The 20708-nt window shown below is 54.4% G+C and overlaps 6 protein-coding genes across 6 annotated transcripts; 2 read left to right on the forward strand and 4 right to left on the reverse strand.

Annotated features, from left to right (window-relative positions):
- Window positions 1–720: 720 nt before the first annotated feature.
- Window positions 721–2376, forward strand: HMPREF1541_03613 (uncharacterized protein; the record flags this gene model as incomplete). The annotated part of the gene is made up of 1 exon (XM_008717964.1): window positions 721–2376. One exon carries the CDS (start codon window positions 721–723, stop codon window positions 2374–2376), a length of 1656 nt encoding a protein of 551 aa, XP_008716186.1.
- Window positions 2377–3032: 656 nt separating this feature from the next.
- Window positions 3033–4582, forward strand: HMPREF1541_03614 (uncharacterized protein; the record flags this gene model as incomplete). The annotated part of the gene is made up of 2 exons (XM_008717965.1): window positions 3033–3198; window positions 3255–4582. The coding sequence occupies 2 exons, from the start codon at window positions 3033–3035 to the stop codon at window positions 4580–4582; spliced, it is 1494 nt and encodes a 497-aa protein (XP_008716187.1).
- A 1817-nt stretch (window positions 4583–6399) lies between these two features.
- HMPREF1541_03615 (uncharacterized protein) lies at window positions 6400–9326 on the reverse strand (the record flags this gene model as incomplete). The annotated part of the gene is made up of 2 exons (XM_008717966.1): window positions 6400–9159; window positions 9225–9326. 2 exons carry the CDS (start codon window positions 9324–9326, stop codon window positions 6400–6402), a joined length of 2862 nt encoding a protein of 953 aa, XP_008716188.1.
- Window positions 9327–10048: 722 nt separating this feature from the next.
- HMPREF1541_03616 (uncharacterized protein) lies at window positions 10049–12966 on the reverse strand (the record flags this gene model as incomplete). The annotated part of the gene is made up of 3 exons (XM_008717967.1): window positions 10049–10959; window positions 11008–12729; window positions 12780–12966. 3 exons carry the CDS (start codon window positions 12964–12966, stop codon window positions 10049–10051), a joined length of 2820 nt encoding a protein of 939 aa, XP_008716189.1.
- A 366-nt stretch (window positions 12967–13332) lies between these two features.
- Window positions 13333–15468, reverse strand: HMPREF1541_03617 (uncharacterized protein; the record flags this gene model as incomplete). The annotated part of the gene is made up of 2 exons (XM_008717968.1): window positions 13333–13878; window positions 13930–15468. 2 exons carry the CDS (start codon window positions 15466–15468, stop codon window positions 13333–13335), a joined length of 2085 nt encoding a protein of 694 aa, XP_008716190.1.
- A 943-nt stretch (window positions 15469–16411) lies between these two features.
- HMPREF1541_03618 (uncharacterized protein) lies at window positions 16412–20656 on the reverse strand (the record flags this gene model as incomplete). The annotated part of the gene is made up of 1 exon (XM_008717969.1): window positions 16412–20656. One exon carries the CDS (start codon window positions 20654–20656, stop codon window positions 16412–16414), a length of 4245 nt encoding a protein of 1414 aa, XP_008716191.1.
- Between the last annotated feature and the right edge of the window lie 52 nt (window positions 20657–20708).

Genomic DNA, 20708 nt, shown 5'->3' on the forward strand with positions numbered 1-20708 from the left:
GGGGTGAGGGAATGAGGTGCTAGATCTCGTGCTCGTGGGCATGGAGAAAGGATTGCATCAACGCCAGCATCAAGTGTCAATCTCAGGCCAGACGAGATCGATCCTGGTCTGCTACCACTTTCAGAACAAATACCTGCACGCAGATATCATGGTCTCTAGATATGGTATTGACGGGTACTTGTCAGTTTGCTGCAGTTCCACAGCTACGAGCTGACAACTCCCATCTCAAGCATTGTATTGGTATTCAGAGTATTCAGAGGATCCTCCAAACGCAGCGTAGCGGCGATACAAGCCCAAAGCGGCTAGCCCCAAAGCCAAAACACAGCCGGCTCGCTGATTGGCTTGACCAAACAGGACGGGCGCTGACTTGGGGAGTATTGTGGATTGTGCACTGTGGGTTGGCAGAAGGCGACCTGGCCGGCGCCGCCTTGCTGATTCTGCCTCTCCTCTATTCATCACCTCTCTATTCACGCTGTATTCTTCCGTTAACCAGCCGATGCGCAACAGCAGCAGCTACCAGCCACCCCGATTATCGCGTCGGCACCAACTTCGCGTTTTTCAAGCTAAATCTCCTTCTCGGTCATCAACCCTTGCATTCTCTTCCAACTCCTTTACCACCATACACGCCAGTGGCACCCAAGCTGGTAAATCTGTCGCCGGGACTGGCGCGCAACAAGTCGCTGCATCTCCATTTCCACTCATATCGTACTCTCACCTGCCATGAGTGCTCTGCAGGCAGAGCCGCTCTGGCAAGAATCCTTCCCGGACAAGACCCGGCCCGAGCTCTATACCAGCAACGACCTTGACGAGGACGGGTTCAAACCGCTCGCTGACCCACAAGAATTTCTTGCCAATCTCTCAACTCTTACCCAACTGCAGCTGTACACGCTCAGCTCCAACAATGTTCTTGCCTTGAGATCCGCTCAGGAGGAATACTCAGAGCTGAGCCGAGAAATTGCCGCCATCAAAGGTCGCGACTCTACCACCAAAAATCCCCAGGCTCTGCAGGATCCTGAGGTTTTCGAGGAGCGCAAAGAAGCGACTTTGTACAACTACAAGTACGAAACCGCCAAGCCAGCTCGAATCTCCAACCTGATTCCCTTTGGCCGTACTGCTGACGACCTGTCGGAGCAAGAGAAGCGCGATGTCCGTCTCTTTCCCGAGCCATTTTCGCAAGGTGGTTTTGTCCCTACTGATCGCCAGTTCAAGGGCATGAGCAATCGTGCAAAGAATCTCAAGAACATCGACGGCTGGGAGCCCATCGAGAGGGATGGCAAATTCTACATTCCAGTCCAGCAACAGCACCACGACGAATATACCGCTGCGTATACCCGCCGTGCCCTTGACGAGAACGGTGAAGTCATTCGGCCAGTCTCTCCCGACAGCGAGGAATCACAAGCTCAACTCACCCCTGGCAAACCAGATCTGGTCAATAAGCGACTTACTCGTACACGTTTCGGCGGCAGGAAACACCCTCCGACGCGCGATGCGTCTGAAACACCGTCTGTATCCTCTACTCCTAGCAGAAAACGCGCCGCCACTCCCGTCATCACTGAGCCACGAGAAGGCACCCCCAAACGTCAAAAGGTCACCTCGATCGCCAACATCACCAACGGCCCTCTTCCAGTGCAACAGCCACCGCAACAGCATGTTCAAGCCAACGTCAAACCAAAGCACCCTAATCAATACACCAAGGCGCGTGAGCGCGAGCTCGCCGCCCAACAAGCCGCGCGTGCTGCCGCCGGCGGTGCTGTGGCGCCCTTGCCTACCATGCCAGACTTTGCCTCCATGACGGTGGACGAGAAGTTGAACCGTAAATGGACCGACGACGAGCTGCGCGCCAGTATCAACGCTGACCACACCTGGCTCAACCCGGACCCGACCAAGGCGGCCGAGTGGCGTGACAAGATTCTGCAGGGCGTCAACCCCGTGCGCAGCTGGAGCATGGTCAAGAAGTGGAGCCAGTGGAAGGGCGAGGGCAAGGACAAGAGACCCCGCAAGAAGGTGCTTGGTGGCGTCAATGGCGTTGCCGGTGGCGGTGGTGCAGCCGAGAGTGCCAGTGCCAGCGCCAGTGGAAGAGCTACGCCGGCCGAAGGAGTGTTTAGTGCAGATGCCGGGCCAGGGCCAGGGCCAGGTTTCGAAAAGAGCAGTGTCGCGACTCCCCAAAAGGGGACGCCGCCGAGAGGCACACCCACCCCCATGTTGGACGAGATTGTGCTGGGTGGGCCTGTTGGTGGCGAAGCAAGGAGCAGGAGAAGCAGTGGCGATGACAGATGGGCCGGCACCAATGGCAGCTTCACCGGTGAGAGCAGGAGTCGTTCCGGCACCCCTGGCACGAGACCTACGCCGACGAGGAGGTCGGCCAGGAACCGATAATGTCGATGATGCGAATGGGCCACGTCATTTTCGAGGAGTCTTGTTTTGTGAGATACGGGGCATCGATGCATATTGCGGCGAGGCAACTAGTTGGTCACGAATGCGTCTTTGTGTGCGTGATGTGGTTCGAGGAACGAATGGTTAGGCCTGGCGCATCAAGTCTGGTTGGAACGGGCTTGAGAGTTCCACATCTTGGTGGGCTGATGATCCAGCGGGCGGTGCTTGTACAGTACATATTGAGAGGTTCCAAGAACAAAAGTGGCCGTGGCACTAGGGCATGGCTGGGATGCACATATGGCCAACGAGAGTAGTCTTTGACATCTGGTTTACGCTATACATCTCTCAGCATCGCTTTGACAGGCTGATCTTGCTCTTCAGCAGTAGCATCATTGTATATCTACTCCGTACCCATACCACCTAGGTGTTCAGTCCACGTTGGAGTGTGGAGTAGCAGCCTCGTAGCCTTGCCAAGCAGTGAGACTTGGCGTTCCCGGCCGCATCAAGAAGCTCCTGCCAGCTCTTTCCAGGCGTGCTGCATCACGCACTGCACCGTCGTCCGCAAGCAAGTACCGATCGTTACTCTGCGCGTTACATCCAACTGCCGCTCTCTAGATCCACGTCTCAGCGCGCTAGTCAACCTTCCAGAGTCGAGCACGATGACGAAGAAGAAGCGCAATCACCCTGACGTCGAGGAGATCCTTGCTCGGCCGTGGTGTTACTACTGCGAGCGCGACTTCGACGACCTCAAGATTCTCATCAACCATCAGAAGGCCAAGCACTTCAAGTGCGAAAGATGCGGCCGCAGACTGAGTACCGCAGGAGGTAAGCTGCAGCTGCGCATACATCTTAGGTAACAGGGGCTAACACGACCTGTCTAGGCTTGAGCGTCCACATGAGCCAGGTCCACAAAGAAACCCTCACCGCCGTCGACAACGCGCTGCCCAACCGGGCTGGCCTTGACATCGAGATCTTTGGCATGGAAGGCATTCCTGAAGATGTGGCTGTCCAACACAACCAGAGAGTGCTCCAGCAATTCCACGAGCATCAAGCTCAACGTCAAGCTGCTTCCGGGACCGGTCCCGGCGGCGCTGGCGGTGGAGGCAAGAAGCCCAAGATTGAAGACAAAATGTCGCTCAAGGAGCGCCTGGCGGCTCACAAGGCAGCAAAAGCTGCTGCCCAAGACGGTGATGGCTCAACGAGTGGAGGCAACACCCCTGTGGCCAGCATAACCACACCGGCGCCTGGTACATTCGTAAGTTCCCCATTCTCTGCGCCGAGCAAAACATTGCTGACCGTCATTTCACAGTCTGGCCCGTCATACCAGCAACCTTACAACGCACCTCCAACTAATGGCGCCTATAATCAGCCACCTGCGTATTCTCCTGCACAAGCAACAGCGCCTGGATACCCTCCGCCACCACAGCCTGCATATGGCCAGTCTCCTGTATCGTATGCACAACCCCCCAGTCACCAGCCGTATCCTCAAGCTCAGCCCTATGCTCAGCCTCCACCACCGAACTTTCAGCAGCCGCCGCCAAGTTCGTATCCGCCTCAACCTGCCTTTTCACCACCACCATATCAAGGTCAGTCCCCATATCCCGGTCAACAGTACCAACAGAACGGTACGAGTCCGTATCCTGGCCAGCAGCGATCCTTTTCTGGGTCGCCTGCTCCTCCAGTGAATCAACATGCATCGCCGACGACGGCGCCAAGCCATTTCCCAAAGCCAGTTCATACCGGAACTGTAAGTCTGCCTACTGCCCCAGGTCTACCACAGCGCCCTGCAGTTGGTGCCCCGCCAGTCAGTGGCTATCTTTTCCAACAGATGCATCAAGGTGCGATCCCTGCTCCACACAATCACAATGCGCAGTACCAGAAACAAGAAGCCGCCCCAGGCGCGGCCCCGAGCACTGCCTCTCCAGCTGAGATTCCCAATCCTTCTGCCATCGACGACCTGATCTCTAGCGTTACTGGGAAAGACGGTTCAGCTACTCATTCGCCCGCCCCTGCCACTTCGAACGAGGTCGTTCCAGCTCCTGCTGCAGTCAAGGAAAAGCCCGCCGAAGAGAAGAAGGACAAGGAAAAGTCAAAAGCTACCAGGTTGGTGTATCAAGACGCTGAACTCAGCATGGAGGAGAAACTGGCTTCACTTTCCAGGTTCGCTTTCACAGCTCCGCTTGAGCAAGCCCCAGCTGCCGCCGCCTGAACAGCAGCCCGCAATACGGCGGCTACGAAAGTCCTTTCGACTCCGTCGTCCTTATTTCGACATACGACGCACTCAATCATCTCCCCTCATCGGTAACCGGTGAGCCCTTCGATCAGCTAAGTTGTTTCACGAAAGGACACTTTACAGCTGACAAACATCACCTTTCCCTTTTTAAAACTTGCACTACTGCGTCTGGTCTTACACGGTAAGCAGAAGTTGCGACCACTGCAAAATACTGGCATGGCATAGCCTGGCATGGCATGGACTTGGGTTTCGCGTTTGCAACAGAGCACGCATTGGTGAGTGCCAGACGGCGTTCTGGTAGGTCTGCATACAGAGCGATTGCTTCTTGGGAACCTGGGTGGGCGTTGAAGTCCGTTGTGTTTAGGAATCCAGACACCGGCGCACTCGAAGCGAGATGTGTCTTCTGATGTCAGGGGTTCCGAGCAATTGCTGAATTCTTTTTGGCAGCGTGTATTCGCCGTGCTGCGCATTCAACCAACAACCGAGCAGGAGGATTGACTCATTTGGCCTGCGTTGCGCGATTGGAGGAGCAAAACGCGCTTTGTAAGTTCTCGTGTGTGCAATTTGCAGTACGTTGTTCTTGCACGACAGGGGACGGTTGGTTTCCTCTTCCCTCCCACTACCTGTCACCGTCACTACTACCGAACTTCGAAGGGACGGTGACCAGGTGCCATCGCCGCCTTTTCTGTACTGTTGTCACTTTTAATCTTGAGGTATTGAAATATGCTGCTTCTTTGAATCCTAATAGGCTGTTACTGCAGTTGTTGAGGTCTATTTCGTCTTCACTTGTGTCCTATTGAAACATGCCAGTGTAGTAAAGCAGTGAGTGCGTGCGCTCCGTCCGCCCCCTCAAGATTCATCATGACTTTTTATCTCAATGTTGCCTTTACTTTTATGAGTCTACTTATACAGCACTACATTACAGTACAGTATATACCCCCCAAGTCACGGCATAACCTATTCCCGCATCGAAGCACCATCCCTCCAGACTTCTGGCCCTCCTGCCCGTTCAACGTCAGTCGACCGCAAGCCCTGAATGACTTCACGCCATCGCAAGCTGGATATGTCGTTGATTGTTCGAGTCGTCACACGAGCCTACAGGCTTGGGATGTCACACTGCCTAGCCTACCGTACCCTACTCTGGCCTGGCCTAGCCTGAAGATGAAGATGCAGATGCAGATGCAGATGCCAGATGATAAATCGTCGACATTGATTCTTTGACTTGTGGAACTCTCTTGACTCGATGGGAATTTCTTTATTCTCACAAAAAAAGGAACTTAAAGTGAACGCTCAAATCTCACACCACACCACATCCTAATGATGTGAAAAAGGGAAGAGAAAAAATTGCTATCTAATTTCTACCTACTGAAAAGGCACGTCGTGATGTGGGTCAGATCACCCACCGCACGGTGTGCGCGGGTAAAGTCTCCCAGATTCTTTGCTATCTACACTGTCGTCATTCCCCTGATTTCGTTTGACGATGCTTTCTATGCTCCTTGCTGTGTCTTTGCGCTTTACTGGCGGAGAAGGAGGAGGAGGAAGGAGGAGGTCGTCGAGGAAGAGTCGATGAGGGGAATGATGGACGACTCCTTTCATGCCGGGTTCGAAGTCGTCGTCATTGAGAGAGGTGTTGGTGAGCTATGGCTGCCTGACTTCGCGCCCGGCGACTCGTTCGTTGTCGCGGATGCGGGCTTCACAGCAAGTACCAAACGTGACCTGCGAGGTGGAATGTCGTTATTGTGCTGCATCATGTCGTCCCATTGCGCTCCGTTCGTCTCGCATATCCATCAGGATCATAACCCATAAGCCTCCCTCAGCTTCGTCTGCGTCGGCATCGACAACCGGCCTAACACCTCACCACTGAAGCGCTCCGGCCCAATGATGCCTTTGAAGCCCTGCGCCACCCTGCCAAAACTCTCCCTCGTCTGCGCGTACAGCTGAGCATCCTCACCACCGTCCGTGCGCGGGAACGCCGCTACCGCTGTCAAATAGTCGATGAGACACGACTCCATTGCGGCGGGATTGCGCTCGATGACGTTGTTGAAGCCCAGGAACGCCGACGCCTTCTCCGACGACGGACTGATCTGCGCCATCGACTCGAGGAAGCGCGACGCATATTCGTTGAGGTGCGGTGCCAGCACGTCGGGGCACTGGATGCCTAGGCGACCAATGGTGAGCGCGGCGTTCTCTGCAGCGGCATCTGGGACACCTTCGTTTGACACGACGGTGAGGAGCTGCTGGAAGAGGGGTTGCACGAACGGCCGCAGTTTCTCGGGCGATGTCCGTGCGCCGATCTCTCCAGCTGACCAGCAGACGTTGATCAACACGTTGAAGGCTGGATCGGCTTCGATTTCGTCGGAGGGGATCAGGTCGAGATCGATCTGGCGGATGAGGATCGGGAACAACTTTTCGAAGTAGGGGTCGAGTGATGAGAAGAGTGCAATGGCACAGTCGCCCAGCAGTGCGTAAGAGGACTGTCGTACGTCGGGGGTAGGATCCTCCATGGTGAATGACAGGAGCTCAAAGAATGGCGGGTCAGATGACGATGCGAGGTTGGCCGAGTCCGTGGGAGGGACAGCCTGAATGATGGCGCTGAGGAGGTCCAGAGCCGAGACGATAAAATCCTTATCCGGCTGGTCCACAGCCTGGCCAGCCATAAAATTCATGTGCTGCTGCAGATTGCTGAAGATGAGCTTGATGCAGCGGTTGAAAATAGGAGAGGCGAATTGCGTAAAGGTCTTGCCGTAGGAAATGGCAACATATCCCAAACAGCCGAGCAGTGGAAACATCTCCCTTGAATCGTCGGCAATCTTGTTCCAGCGCTGTGTTAGCACCGGCATAAGCAGCTCGACAAGAGGTGGCGTTGCCATATCAGCTCCAACACTGTCGGCCAACGTCTGCAGGCAGTCGTAAAGGATGTACATGTTCTTGTCCTTGTACAGCTGAAAGCACTTTGTGAATTGTCGTAAGATGGGCTCAACGTAGGGTTTGAGCTTCTCACCCGCCTTTTCTTCCAGAGAAGCGAAGGAACTAGCTCCGGCCTCTTGCACTTTCTTGTTCTTGTCAAGCATCCGCTGCAGGAGGCCTTCCATCATCGGCTCAAAATACTTCTGCTTGTCTGCAGGTGAGGAGAGTTGAGCCGCCCATTCAGAATAGCGAGCGAGACACCAGCAGGTGATTTGGCGGACTACCGGTTCGTCGTCATGGAGAAGTGATATGAGAAAGGGCACGAGTTCTGGTAGGTGAGGCGAGACGACATCCATACAACCTTCGGCAATAGCTCCCAGAGCAAGGACCGCCGCTTCTCGCTTCGGCCAGAGCTGATGCGAGAGATTGTCTTTGAGATATGGCAGGATGATGTTGAAGACCGAGTCGTGATAGTTGACGGCAAAAACATCCAGGGCGGCAGCCGAGCATTTGCGCAAGCTCCAGGCATTTTCCGGGTCGTTCTCGTAGTCGTCGTCATCTTCATCGCTCTCCTCAATTTCGCCATCGCTGAGGTCGATCTTCGGAGGCTTCTCAGATCCATTTGAGACACCGTTTGTGCCATCGCCAGCCTCTTTTTCGTGAGTGGCACCTCGCCCTTCCTTCCGCTCGGCGAATTGCGGTTTGATGTCCTCTGGCCGGTCCTCCTGGTCGGCATCCGCTTCATCGCCCTCTAGTCTGAAAACGTCCTCCTCGCCGTACACCATGCCAGCAAGTAGAACAGGGATGATCCGTTGCAGGTATGGGCGCATCGATCCCTGAAGTTGCTCTTGCTCTCCGACACTCAGCCAGAATTCGGCAGCATCCAAGGCCAAGTCGGCATCAACTGACTGCTGCTGCTGTGCCAGAATATAATTCACCAGGCCGTCCATATTTGGGGCCAGCGCTTCGGGCTTTGACTCAACAAGCTGCACCAACGATTGGCACACGATCCTCCTCACTTGTGTATCCTCATCTGAAGCACGTTCAAACACTTTCGACAAGTATTCATTCAGCGAATTCATCAAGACTTGGCTCTTTTGCGGAATGAAGGTCTTCAAGGTGCCGAGAGCGAAGACTCTGACCTGGGAGATAGGATGATTTGCAAAATCGAGCATCTTGGGAATAATGACCTGCATCGGCTTTTGGCCCTGAAAGTCCTTGTCGAGAAGTTTGCGATTGTCCTCACACACTTTGGCCAGCGCTGACATGGCGCCCTCCTGCGTCTCGCGGGGGACACTTCCGGCTTGATTCTCGACAAGGTTGATTAATTCGACGAGGACCTCGGGCCACTGGAGCAGACCGCCCTGCTGCACGATTTCGGTGATGATGGTTCCGGCGAAGGTCCGAAGTTGGGCATTCTGGTCTTGCAGCATCGACAGGGTACTTGACTTGACTTCTAACAGTTTGTCTTGCGGTATAGACTTGTAGTGTGCCTTGATGTGGTTCTTGAGTTGGATAGCAGCGGCATATCGAACGAGAAAAGTAGTGCCAGGATTTAAGTTGAGAGACTCGCCCAGCTGAGGATCTGAGAAGATGTATCGTAGGTAATCGACGAAAGTGGGAGATTCTCGGGCTTTGAGCAGCATCTGTTGGAAGAGCAAAGGTTAGCAGACGTCGGGGGAAGGAAAATCGAGAGCAGGTCCAAACGCACCAACTCGGCCTCCTTCTGCTTATTTCTGTCATGGCCGCTGAGCGAGTTCTTCAAGTACTCAACCAACTGGCGAAGACCAGCCTCGTCAAGTTGCGCCGCCATGGCGGGCGTGGTCTGAGAGGGGGCTTCAGGAAGAAGTCCCAGTGCTGTGGGTGGGGCAGACTTGAGGGTGAAACCGGCGGCTGCAGAGGCACCAACAAGTCAATTCTACCGCGGAATGTCGCAGGTGCAAGAAGCCCGATATTTTGGCAGTCTGGCCGCGTACAGAGCGTCGACGTCAGAATTTCGTGGTGCTGCTGGGTCCCAGCACTGCGGTGACGGAGAGGAGGGGCGTGGGAGGGGATAAAGTGCGGTGAGAGTACCAACCCACACTTTGCAAGCGTCGAGATTTGCGTGCTATGGACAGCTGAGGTTTTGCGTCTCAGGTCAGAGCGTCTGCACAAAATGAAGCGACGCTCTTCTGCGTTGCATTTGTCTGCCGGTGTGGTTGGAGTGCCGGGCCAAAGAATTCTCTTGTGGCGGTGCTGCATGGCTACGATGTGGCGCAGGAGTGTGGGGTAGGTAGCCTACCTGTGTTTGACGGGCGGCACAACACCGCGTATACGATTGCGAGATGTACGACGGTTGGGTGCATAGTGGCGGGTTGCCAATATGATATAAGTGTGACGGTAGAGACAACCCGCCGTCCGAAGCGTCCATGAGTATGAGGCAATTACGAAGGCATGAAACTCGTTGCTGCTGAGATATATATGCAGCTGCTGCGAATGCTCGCTGTCGCACGTATTGGCCTGTATTTGACGCTGCCATGGTATAGACGCTCACTTCTAAGCCCAGACCAAGCGCTTCAATGAGTACCCGATCTGCTCCAGATACCCTGTCCGCTGCTTCGCCTCGGCCAAGCTGATGATATCCCCTTGCTCGACTTCTACTTTGTCTTGCTCCTCTCTACTCTCCCCGGCAATCGCCCGTCTGATTTCATCAACGATGTGCTCCGCAGTTTCCAGCGCCGGTGTCGAAGTCTGGCTTGTGACACTGCGCTTCCGATCTGGCGTCACGGGTATGATCTTGACGGCTAGCGCCTGTGTTGGGTCCGCGTGCTTGGGCGCCAGCCACGAGAGCACCCCCGTTCCGCCGTCTATCCGCTCTTCCGGCTTCGCCTTGGCCGGTTCGACCGAGTTCTGAAGTGAACGGGTGTTGGTGCGGATCACGCTGCCTTTGCCGGGCTTGTAGGCGATGACCAGGCCGACATTCATCGTCTCGTCGCGTTGACGCTCTGTGAAGGTCGACGTGATGTACGCCCCGTACCGCACCTTGGTCACCGATCTAAGGTCGACCTTTTCGAATGATGCTACTTTCTCGGTTGTCCAGTCGAATTTGCAACAGTAGATGGCCGCGTCGGTCAGGAGCACCACGGCCTCTTGGAACGGAAGAGTGCGCAGAGTATTCTCGACCGCAGGAGCGAGCATCGTCCAGCCATGAATCAGATCTTCGGTTTCATCCTGTACCACGAGTCGTCGACATGTCTCAATGGCATTCTCGCGAATGCGGTTGATGGATATGCCTGGATCCTGGCTCATGAGACTACTCTCGAAATCCTCGAATGCGGTCCATGACAATTCTCCCAACAGAACATCGATGACTGCCTGGGAGAAGTAGTCATTCACCATGTTGTTGTAGTATCTCGATAAGGTGAGGCTGAAGTCGTTCAATGCTCCTTGGTAGTTGCGCTTTCGTGCTGTAACCGTTAATCAATGAAACCGCCCCAGTCAGTAAAAGTACTCACTCCTGGTAAAATCGCCCTTGAGAGCAGCGGTCCCTGCATATTGACGCGAAATGGCGTCGCCATTGTCCGCCCAAAGAGTGTTGAACCAAGTCGTAGTCTCGTCGTTGACCAGATCAATGCCAAAGCCTGCCTCAGCCAGTGCTTTCTGTAGCATGTGCTGGCCGAAGGCACTCTCAGCAACATTAGTTCGATCCAGGCAGTCCATGCAGTTGGTGCGAATGATGCCCTTTTGCTGCGACTTGACCTCACCTCTTTCAATGACCGTCTCCCCAAACTTCTCAATATTGTGACCAAGCATTTCCACAAGTTTCTGCACCTTGTCGAAGCGCATTCCGCGACACTCGGAGTGGAAGTCGAACCATTCCCAGTCTACGCCCTGGATTTCATTTGCATCTACCAGGCTCTTAAGATTCTTATCGTAGGCTTCGCCGATCGCGGCCTCGGAGCCATGCTTGTTGATCAGCACTGCTATCTGCACGTCGCCATAACGGCTCTTGAGGCCGTCGAAATGCTTCTTCATCGCTGCCTTGTTCGCAGCTTCCGATTGTAGCAGCACCGGAAGGGGCTTGAACGAGTATGGCGACTGAGAGAAATACAGCGGTATTGAGGCTCGGACCTGGGTAAAGGAACGAATTGGACGCGTGTCGTCCCACTCTGGAGTGGACAGAATCTGTTCGGTTTCGACGCAGTTTGCACAGTTGCCTTCATCGTCAATACCGCGACGGAGGTAACGAAGACCAGCACGTTTAACCGACCGGCGGGAAATGACCGTCAGAAGGAATGCCTGCATCTCGTCCGGCTTCTCCGCGACGGCTTCCTTTGCGTGCGCGATTGCATGGCTAATTCCCTCTGTCTGCGATGGGTCGCCTTCCGTGGGAACTACACATGCTGAATCCGGATCTGTTGAGTCGGTCTTCTTGACGGCAAAGGATCTCTGTCCGACGAAGCCCTGAATGATGGGAAGAACGAACGAATCCTGTCCAGCTTCCGAGATGGGTGACGCCAGGCGCTGGTTCCAGAAGTACAACGGGTCCAAGCTGCCTTTGGCAGGAGGAACGGCCTTACCTTGTAACAGCCCCATTCTGCGGGTCAGATCGAAGTCATAGCTAAAGAAGCAGCTTCTCGAAGTCAGAATCAACTTAGCGGACCGTAAAATTTTCGGAATCATAGCCGCGACCTCTTCTCGACTGGTCTTGGAAGGCTGCTGAGGTTCGGGAGCAGGGCCGTCGACCTTGTCTGGCTTTTGCTCAGGCTTCGCTGCTTCTGTCGCATCGCCCTCAGCAACCTTCTGGGCCTTCGCATCCGTCGAAGTTGGGGCCTTTTGAGTGCCAGTGGCCCAACCCTGCCGAGAGAACCATTGAGAAGCGAAGCGACCAAAGTTTCCTTTCTTGGTGAGTACATCTTGAGCAATACTGGTGCTTGATCTCGAGCGTGGCAGATCCTGCTCGTCGTCCGTGTGCGGCCCAGAAACTTCGTCTGGCACGGCGGCGTGCTTTGATGATTCTGATTCGGCATCGCTCAGCTCTGAATCCGAACTTGGCTCGTGGTCCTTGCGAGACGCCGCCGATGCCGTAGCGAGGGCCTTTACCGCAGCATCCCGGGAGGAGAGCGGCAAGAACTCGACATCGGTGACGACGTAGATGGGCTTGCCAAATATTTGAGCGACCTGTTCCCGCCCAGTAATGGCGATCAGAAAATGCGAGGACGCAATAGAGAGCAATCCTGAATGTGATGAGCCACGGCTTCTCGGTAACCTCAACCCCACCACCTACCTATCAACCCATGGGCTTCCAAGTGCACACCCTTTCTGTTATCGGCAGCTTCATCATGAGGACACAGCGAGACGTGTTTGGATTTGTAGTCGATTTGAACGGCTTTGTGGTGCTCGACGGGGCCATGGGCTTGCACGATCAGACCATTAGAAGAAGCGAAGATCAGCAGCTTCCGGATGATCCCCATGGCGGCGGGAGAGGGGCTGTCAACGGACGACAGCGGTGCGCATATCTAGTGCCACATAAAAATACACAAAGAAGGAGTAATTTACACCAAACAACGAGAGGGGAGGTGTATTCGGCGTGTTCGAGGTGATCTTGGGAGTCGGTCATCGGTAACGTGCATTCATCATGTGTGACATCATTTTTGGCAACCATTCTGCAGTCAAGTGGTTTCAATTCGGGCACCGCAAGAAGCACCATGGTAATGTTTTGACAAAATATGTAGTTCGTGATCGTGTTCTCATTTCCGATCCATCTCAATGTCTACTCGTTATATCTTTTGTGGGGGTCCGGTCACGCCCTGACACCCGGCTATCCACAAGCAACCGCATCATGTTTCGCCCTCCGCCGGGCTGGGCTGGATATTATTTGCAAAGTCAACAGGTTCTATCTGAGCCGAGATCAGCTCGGGACTGTCGACTTTGACTCCTGGGTTAGGCTTGATAGGAGTATCGTCGTCCGGCGCGTCGACAATAGACGGGGCATCGTCCTTGCTCATCAATGGACTACCGGGCACAGCATCCAAAGGCGCCTCGTGGAGAGCGGGTTTCTTAGCAAACAACAGCTTGCCTTCGCTCTTCTTCGCCAGCTGCGTCTTGACCCAGTCAGCGACTTCTTTGTCGGCCGTCGTTGCTTGACCTTCGATCATGCTGCCGTTTGCGTTCATGCTGTCTCCCGCCTCGGCCGCCTTCTCTGCTTCCTCATCTTCGGAGATGGTGGGTGGCTTCATAAGGGGAGCCAACCAGGCATGACGGAGCAGCATCGCATACGTTGGTCGAAGCTTGGGGATTTTGTTCAGACACCCACGAACGAAGTCGATTGCCTCTTCCGAGAACTTGTCGGCTGGGAGGTCGGGCGGGTCACCATCTACGATTGCCTGTGAACGTTAGCAATGGCGTCACTCCACACGGCACAGGATGATACGTACACTCAATTGACTGAATATGTTGTCGTAAGTTTCAGGAGGGTAGGGATACCTTCCCAGAGCGCATTCGATCAAGGTCAGGCCGAGGGACCAGATGTCTGACTGAACGGAATATGTTCCTCCACCAGCACCAGCCTGAGCCATGCCACCGCCTGATATCCTCTCGGGCGCCATGTAACTTTGACAGCCAATGTTGGTCTTCGCGATTGACGCTACGAGGTTACCGCTGACACCGAAATCGCAAATCTTGACCTGCCCACGCGTGTTGACCAGAATATTGGTAGGCTTAACATCTCGATGAATGATGTTGTGATCATCCTTTAAGCTCTTGAGGCCCATGACGGTCGAAAGAGTGATCTTCCGCAAGACACCCTCTGGCACGCCGTCCGCGTACAGCTTGTCGATCGAGCCCCCATCCATATACTCTATACAGATGTAGACCGAACCTTCCTGGAAGAAGGCGCCGTAAAAATCGATGATGAAGGGAGAGACACATCGGTGGAGGATGTCCAACTCCATGATGATCTGGGCGAATTTGATGTCTTCGAGCTCCAACCGAATCTCTTTCATGGCCATCACCAGCCCGCTGGTGCCAGCCGTACTTTGCTTCTCATCGTATTCGTTCTGCTGCTGCTGTGATAGCTGGCGACTCATGTTTCCGCGGAGGCCGAGACCTGCTTGCCGAATCTTGGGACGAGCGTGTCGAACTTTAAAGACAGTGCCGTAATTGCCCTTGCCCAACTCATCTATGGGATCGACTTCATCCAGGGATATCTGAAACGTGCTGCCGCCCTCGAAATCGATCCCACTGCCGTGGATGACAGCCTTGTTCTTGAATTTCAGCTCGCCCTTCTGCGTATCGATGATGCTGGAGAACTTGTTGAATTGTGATCCCGTGTCAGTCTTCTCGGCCTCTGCGTTTGGATCGGCCGGTTTGTGAGCGTCCGAGAGCTTCATTCCTCCCGGCTTCAGACCACGCTTGGCCGCAAGACCACCCATAGCCGGCTTGGGGCTCATCATGCGAGGACTGCTACCCTCAGCAGGAGTTGCGCTGTTCCACTGCGGGGCATTTGGTCGTTGCAGATTTGGAGGCAGTCGCAACCCGCCTTGACCTGGCCCAGGTCCAGATCCAGCACCGGCTCCAGCACCTCCTGGGCCTGCGCCGGTCACAGGACCGCCAGTAAAGCCACCTGCAGCGCCCGGCTGGCCAGAAAACCCTTGTCTGTTCTGTTGGCCCGGTGGAGCTCCTTGTCTTGACAGCGAGAAAGCCTTCATCTTTGCCTGGATGTCTGATGTCAAGCCACTGGCTCGCGTCGGAGGCGGGCCAGGTCGGCGAGCTGCGTTGGTCGGCCCTAGTGGGGAGGAGGATGAGGTCATGGAAGACACCATTGGGTTCGATGAATTCCCTAGCGAGGGTACTCTCTGGGAGCTGGGTGCAGATGGGGGTGCATCAGGGGTAGAAGTCTGAGGTGAGGTCGTAGCACCATCCGAGTGGGTGTCTGTACGGTCCCCGATATCTGGCTCGCCAGGTTGGTTGGGCATTGTGACGGAGGTTGAGGGATTCGCGCAGGGGCGCGCGCAAAGTCTTTCAATCTATCATGCACATTCGGCAGTGTCTTTCTCAGCAGCTGACTGATCGAAAGGAGTCGAAGGATGCGTAGGGATAAAGGATTGCTTCTAGAACTGCTTCAGAGGGTAGCGAGGCTCATGGAGGAGGTGGTCGCAGGTTGGCGATCCAGTCAGTGGCCGACAGAGCGAGCCGGTGCAATTTTTGGGTGTTGTTCCCAAGCTGAGTCGGGGAGGGACTCGATATTCGAGTCTCGCGGATTGGTAATGAGGCAAGACAGCTTTTGGGATACGAGTCAAATGCACCTAGAGTCGAAAGTCGCCACAAACGGCGTAGGGTCGATGGTGGGGCAGTGCAGCTCGAACTGGGGCAGGCCTCGGATTCGGTCTAACCGGAGAATGTTTGTGAGAATGCTGGGGTAGTTGACACTGCTAGAATGTGTGTACCTTGTGGTGTGAAGAGATGCGTGGTTGACCAACGGGCAGCTTGCTTGCAGGTCAACCGCATCAAAGCCGCAGTTTCGAGCAGAAAGTCTTGGAAGCGTGCGAGCGGCGAGAACGTCGTCGTTAGCTAGCGCTTCCACTAGGAACACCCGGTAAAAGCTTTGACTTGCAGGGGCGTTAGGGTCCCGAAACCGAGTTTTTGAATTGCGATGCTCGCCAGTGGGCGGTCGATGGCTATAGCGTTCTCGATTCCAAGAGGCCTGAGAGCGGGGCTTATCAAGACACCCCGCGGCCACCCCTGGCCTGGGAACCCGCCACGGCGAGCGACCATTCAAAAGCCCCTGATCAGATCACAACCTATAAACGAAGGTTGAAACAGTTCAAAGCTTGGATTAATCTACACCGATCTATGACGGGTATCGCTGCACTGTACTGTACATATCATACACTCAGCCCCCTCCTACTCTCTGATCGTTTACGAGAAGAAGTACTGAGAGTCCTTCAGCCTCGTCACATCAAATGCGCCCTTTTGGGGCACTGGCCGAAAGGTCAATGGCAACCATAGCCATGTCTGGTTGTTACCAGCCGACGGCGTCTTCTTCTTCTTTCCAGCTTGCGCAGCTGCAGCATCGGCTTCCAATTCCGCGTCATGGTCAATGTTGATGTCATCGGCGTCGCCGTCCATGTCGTCCACCAGGGGATTCAGCGTTTTTCCGAGGTCCACGTCGACATCCGTAGGACTCCGTAGAGCCTCTGCAATCTGAGCCTGCTCTGGGCCTTTGGGCATAGAAGCAATCGCAGTTTGTCCCAAACTGTCCTTGTGGATCAGCGAGTCTTCGCCCCCGTATCGTTCAAACAGCGTTGCTGCTGTCACCATTTCCTCGCCCTTTCTCCGCTCCTCTGGATCATCACTTGCCATGAGCTGTCTCTTCTCGATCTCTCGCAGTAGCTCGGCATGCTTGCGTGCCTTGATGTTCTTGGCATTGCTTGACCCCAGAACGTCGCGATGGTCAGTCCGGTACTGCCTGATGGCCTTCGCAAGCTTCGATGTCTTCAAGATTTGTGCCATGTAGAGATGGCCCTCGTAGCGTTTCTTGAACTCGGCCGCCAGACGACCTATGATGTCTTCAGAGTGCATTCTTATGAACCCATCACGCAAAAGTCGATTCAGAGTATCGATGTCGGCTGCATGGGTCCAGAAACTGTCGTGCACCGCTGCAAAATCCAGACCGAGCTCCTTGGACTTGAGTGCGGACAGTATCATGTGCGTAGCATCGAGCGAGTGAATAAAGTTCGGCGGGAATGCTTGAAGCTGTTTGCGCTTGTCGACCGAGTCTGCCGCCGTAGGCTCGTGCAGCGTAATAGACTGGAGGTTGGTCTGCACCAAACTTCCTTGTGCTTTCCGGTACGGCTGAACCACAGGAAGCTTCAAAGGTGTCGTCCAGATCACACTCGTGCGGAACTCAGCCCCGGGGAGCGCGTCGTCCTTCTTCGATTTCTTCTTCCAAGTCTTGCGCACGTCGTCGGTTTTGTCGTCAGTCACAGGGCTATTTGCTTTCATGCCAAGCTTGGCCATCTGTGCAGGAGAAACAGAAGACGAGATGCGGTTAGCACAATCCCCGAGCCAATACTGGATTTGATGGGCACCAGTGAACAGAGAACCCAGCGCCTTGAAGATCTTCCCAGCGACATATAGCGCGACTCTCCCTGACAAGCGAGCCTCTAGTATGTCCGGCAAAAGATCGTCAATCTGCTTGCGGACTTGCTGCGTCGCCCCAATGAAGGTCACACCGTATACGTTGGTCATGACTGTTTGCTTGACGATTTTGCGCTTCAGTCGGCCGTCAACAAGCTTAGCCATCTCGTGCCCGTTGGCAGCGTCGATAGCAACGTCTGCCGCGACAAGTTCGGCCACGCCTGTGTACACATCAGCCGGCTTGTCGCCAGGTTCCAGATTGACCTGACGGGCCCCAGCAACGTCTCCACCAAGAGCAGCGTAATGCTGAAGTCCATTACAGGAACCATCTTGATGCACTGGAAGATGGGACACGAACTCCTCTGGGTTTCCGGAGTCGAGTGCTTTGACGAGTTCGTGGCACGCAGCGAGGCACTGCCACGGGTCCTCGGCCTTCAACCACCATTTCTGACCATCGAGAGGGTTCGCTACCGCATCGCGAATTTCTTCGATGTGGTCAATGGGGAATTGAGCACGATCTGAAAGACTGGCTTTGTCGTAACCGAAGACATTCGATAAATGGATCTTTAGCCATCGCAGACCCTGCTCGCCCAAGGGCCGCCCATTTGCGAACAACAGGAGACCTCTGGCATTGTCTGCGCCCATCTGATTAAGAAACGGAGGAATGGGATATGCTCGGCCTCGGAAGTCCATGTTGTGTGGAAGATAGAAGGTCTCGTGTAAATATGCTTTGGCGATTTCCATCTGGAAGTTCTGGAAGCATCGATTGGAGTGGTCACCGCTTCTCTGGTTATCAATCTCACGCATCCGACTGAACCAGTCATGTTTTGCTCTGTTTGGTGCATCGGCCGGAGGTCGCTCAGGAACGTCGAAGTGCCTGTGCAGCGGAGCCAAATTGGCGATCGGTTCACCTTTGTTCCATGCTTGAATCATAACGTGGAAGACCTGCTCGTTAATTTTCCATGGAACGGAGCCAAGCACGTGCAGACCTTGGAGAATTTGGTCCAGATCGCCATTGTTCGCGGCAGCGACCGCGTAGTCCTTTTGCTGGACTTCTCCATGTTTGACCCGTAAGGCCGGTACCCTTGTGCCGAGGTAGGCGCCGTCATTGAAGTCTGTCCATGGAAGAGGTTTGCAGACCATCGGCAACTGCTTGGTTAGCACCTCGGCGCTTGGCTGGTTGACGAGATAGTTGAGGAACTCTTCGTGCAGGGACACGATGCCGACCTTTTTGCCATTCGAAAACACAGTTTGCCGAAGAAATACTGGTTGCGCGACTGTTACTTCTTTGCCGGTGATCTCGTTGGTCTTGGTGATCTGCATTTTGGCAGTGTCCATCATTAATTCGCAAAGAATTGCACCGAGCTTCACGTGTATGGTCGTGGTCCATTCAGACGTGTGCAAGAATTTCTGGGCACCGGGATGATTTCCTCTTGTCGTAACACCCCAGGATGAAGGTCTGTCCGGATTCTCGTTGAGATTCTTAATGATCTCTGGAATAGTCTGGCCTTGCCTTCTCTTCTTGGTCCATCTGAGACTACGCTCATACAGCCTTTCAGCATGGTGTTCGGACTCGATGGTCTTGCCGAGCTCACACACTAATCGAACGAGCTTGATGGGCTTAGAAGCGCCGGCTTTGTTTATGATCTGAACCATACCAAGTGCCGTGACAGCGGCAAGCTTCTCTGGCTTTAGTTGTTGAAGAAAGGGCCCGTACTCCATGCGAAGTTTATCTTCGGCATTTTTCTTGGGCTTTTTCTCTGCTTCTTGGACCTTTTTCAGCTCTGCAATGATCTTGGTGGTGAGAGTCTTGTGCCATTGCCACATATAGACACCCATCCGACCAGAATTGAGTCCGGCCGTGATGCCCATCTTGGCCATTTTCTCATGCTCACGCTTCCACCGAGCGATGGACGACGCAATGGCGTCACGCTCGAGACGAGCTTGTCGTTCGTATGCATGGGCCTCCCTATCTGCAGGTTCGGCTGCCAGTCGCATACGAGTTTGGTCTTCTTCATCACTGAACAAAGAGAGCGTTTCCCTCAAGGCAGCCATGCCTGTACCTTTCTGCTCTGTTTCCCTAATTTGAAGATCTGGTTGTTGCGATAGGACATCTTCATTCAGGATAATCTCGGGATTTTCGGACGCAAGAGCTTCAAACTCGGGAAAATCGCCGACTTCCAGAGGACATATTCGTGAGATCAACCCAAGATCTCGCTCGGTCAAAATATCTCGCAGATTGCCAACTTCTCCCTGCAGATCGTACCGTTTGGCCATATCCCAATATCGCCGTACGGTTCGATCTCTTTTGGATCTTGATGGCACAGCTAAGGAAGCTTTTATCACCAAGGCGAATGTTTGCGCATCTGGTTCGAGGCCGGCTTGTTTCATATCTCGTTCAATCCACTGTGTGATCCTCTGTTCCACTTCCGGAGTATGGGAGTCGACCAAATCTTCAACCATGTAGGCCAGGACGAAATTGTACGAGCGTAGCAACTCGGCGCTACCTGCCGAGTAGATGGCCTTGAGCTGGGCAAGGTTCGTCATCGCACGTGGCCATTTCTTTAGCTGCAAGCACGCATCCAGGTTCGTTTCGATCTCGTTGCTGTTCCCTCGTATATCGACATCTGGATGATTGGGCGCAATGACTTTGGCAGGCCGGGCCAACGTAGTATTATCGATTTTCACCATGTCTCGTAAAGAAGGGTCCCATTTTGGTAGTGTTGCGAGACCGGAGCCAAGCGAGTCCGATCGATATTCCCGAGGCGGCAAGTATGACGAGTAGTCATCATTGCGATCAAATAGATCGGGGAAAGGGGCGGCTGAGGCAAGCTGTCGGGACTGCGATGGCTGTGAGGGCAACGGTCGTGTTCTCGAGAGCGTTCGAGATGCTATTGGGCGTTGTTGGTTTGCAGTAATATGAGGAAACCTGAGCGCCGGGCACAGGAATGGTAATTGAAGGTGCTCAGCAGCATTGTGTGCATAGCGAAGAGCTTGTCTGCGACGAGCTGCTCGCGTGAGCATTATCTCGGCGATAGCTCAATTGTAGCCCGATGATCGGTCGAAGTGACGGCTC

This window comes from Cyphellophora europaea (assembly GCF_000365145.1).
Source record: "Cyphellophora europaea CBS 101466 unplaced genomic scaffold supercont1.3, whole genome shotgun sequence".
Classification (NCBI taxonomy): domain Eukaryota; kingdom Fungi; phylum Ascomycota; class Eurotiomycetes; order Chaetothyriales; family Cyphellophoraceae; genus Cyphellophora; species Cyphellophora europaea.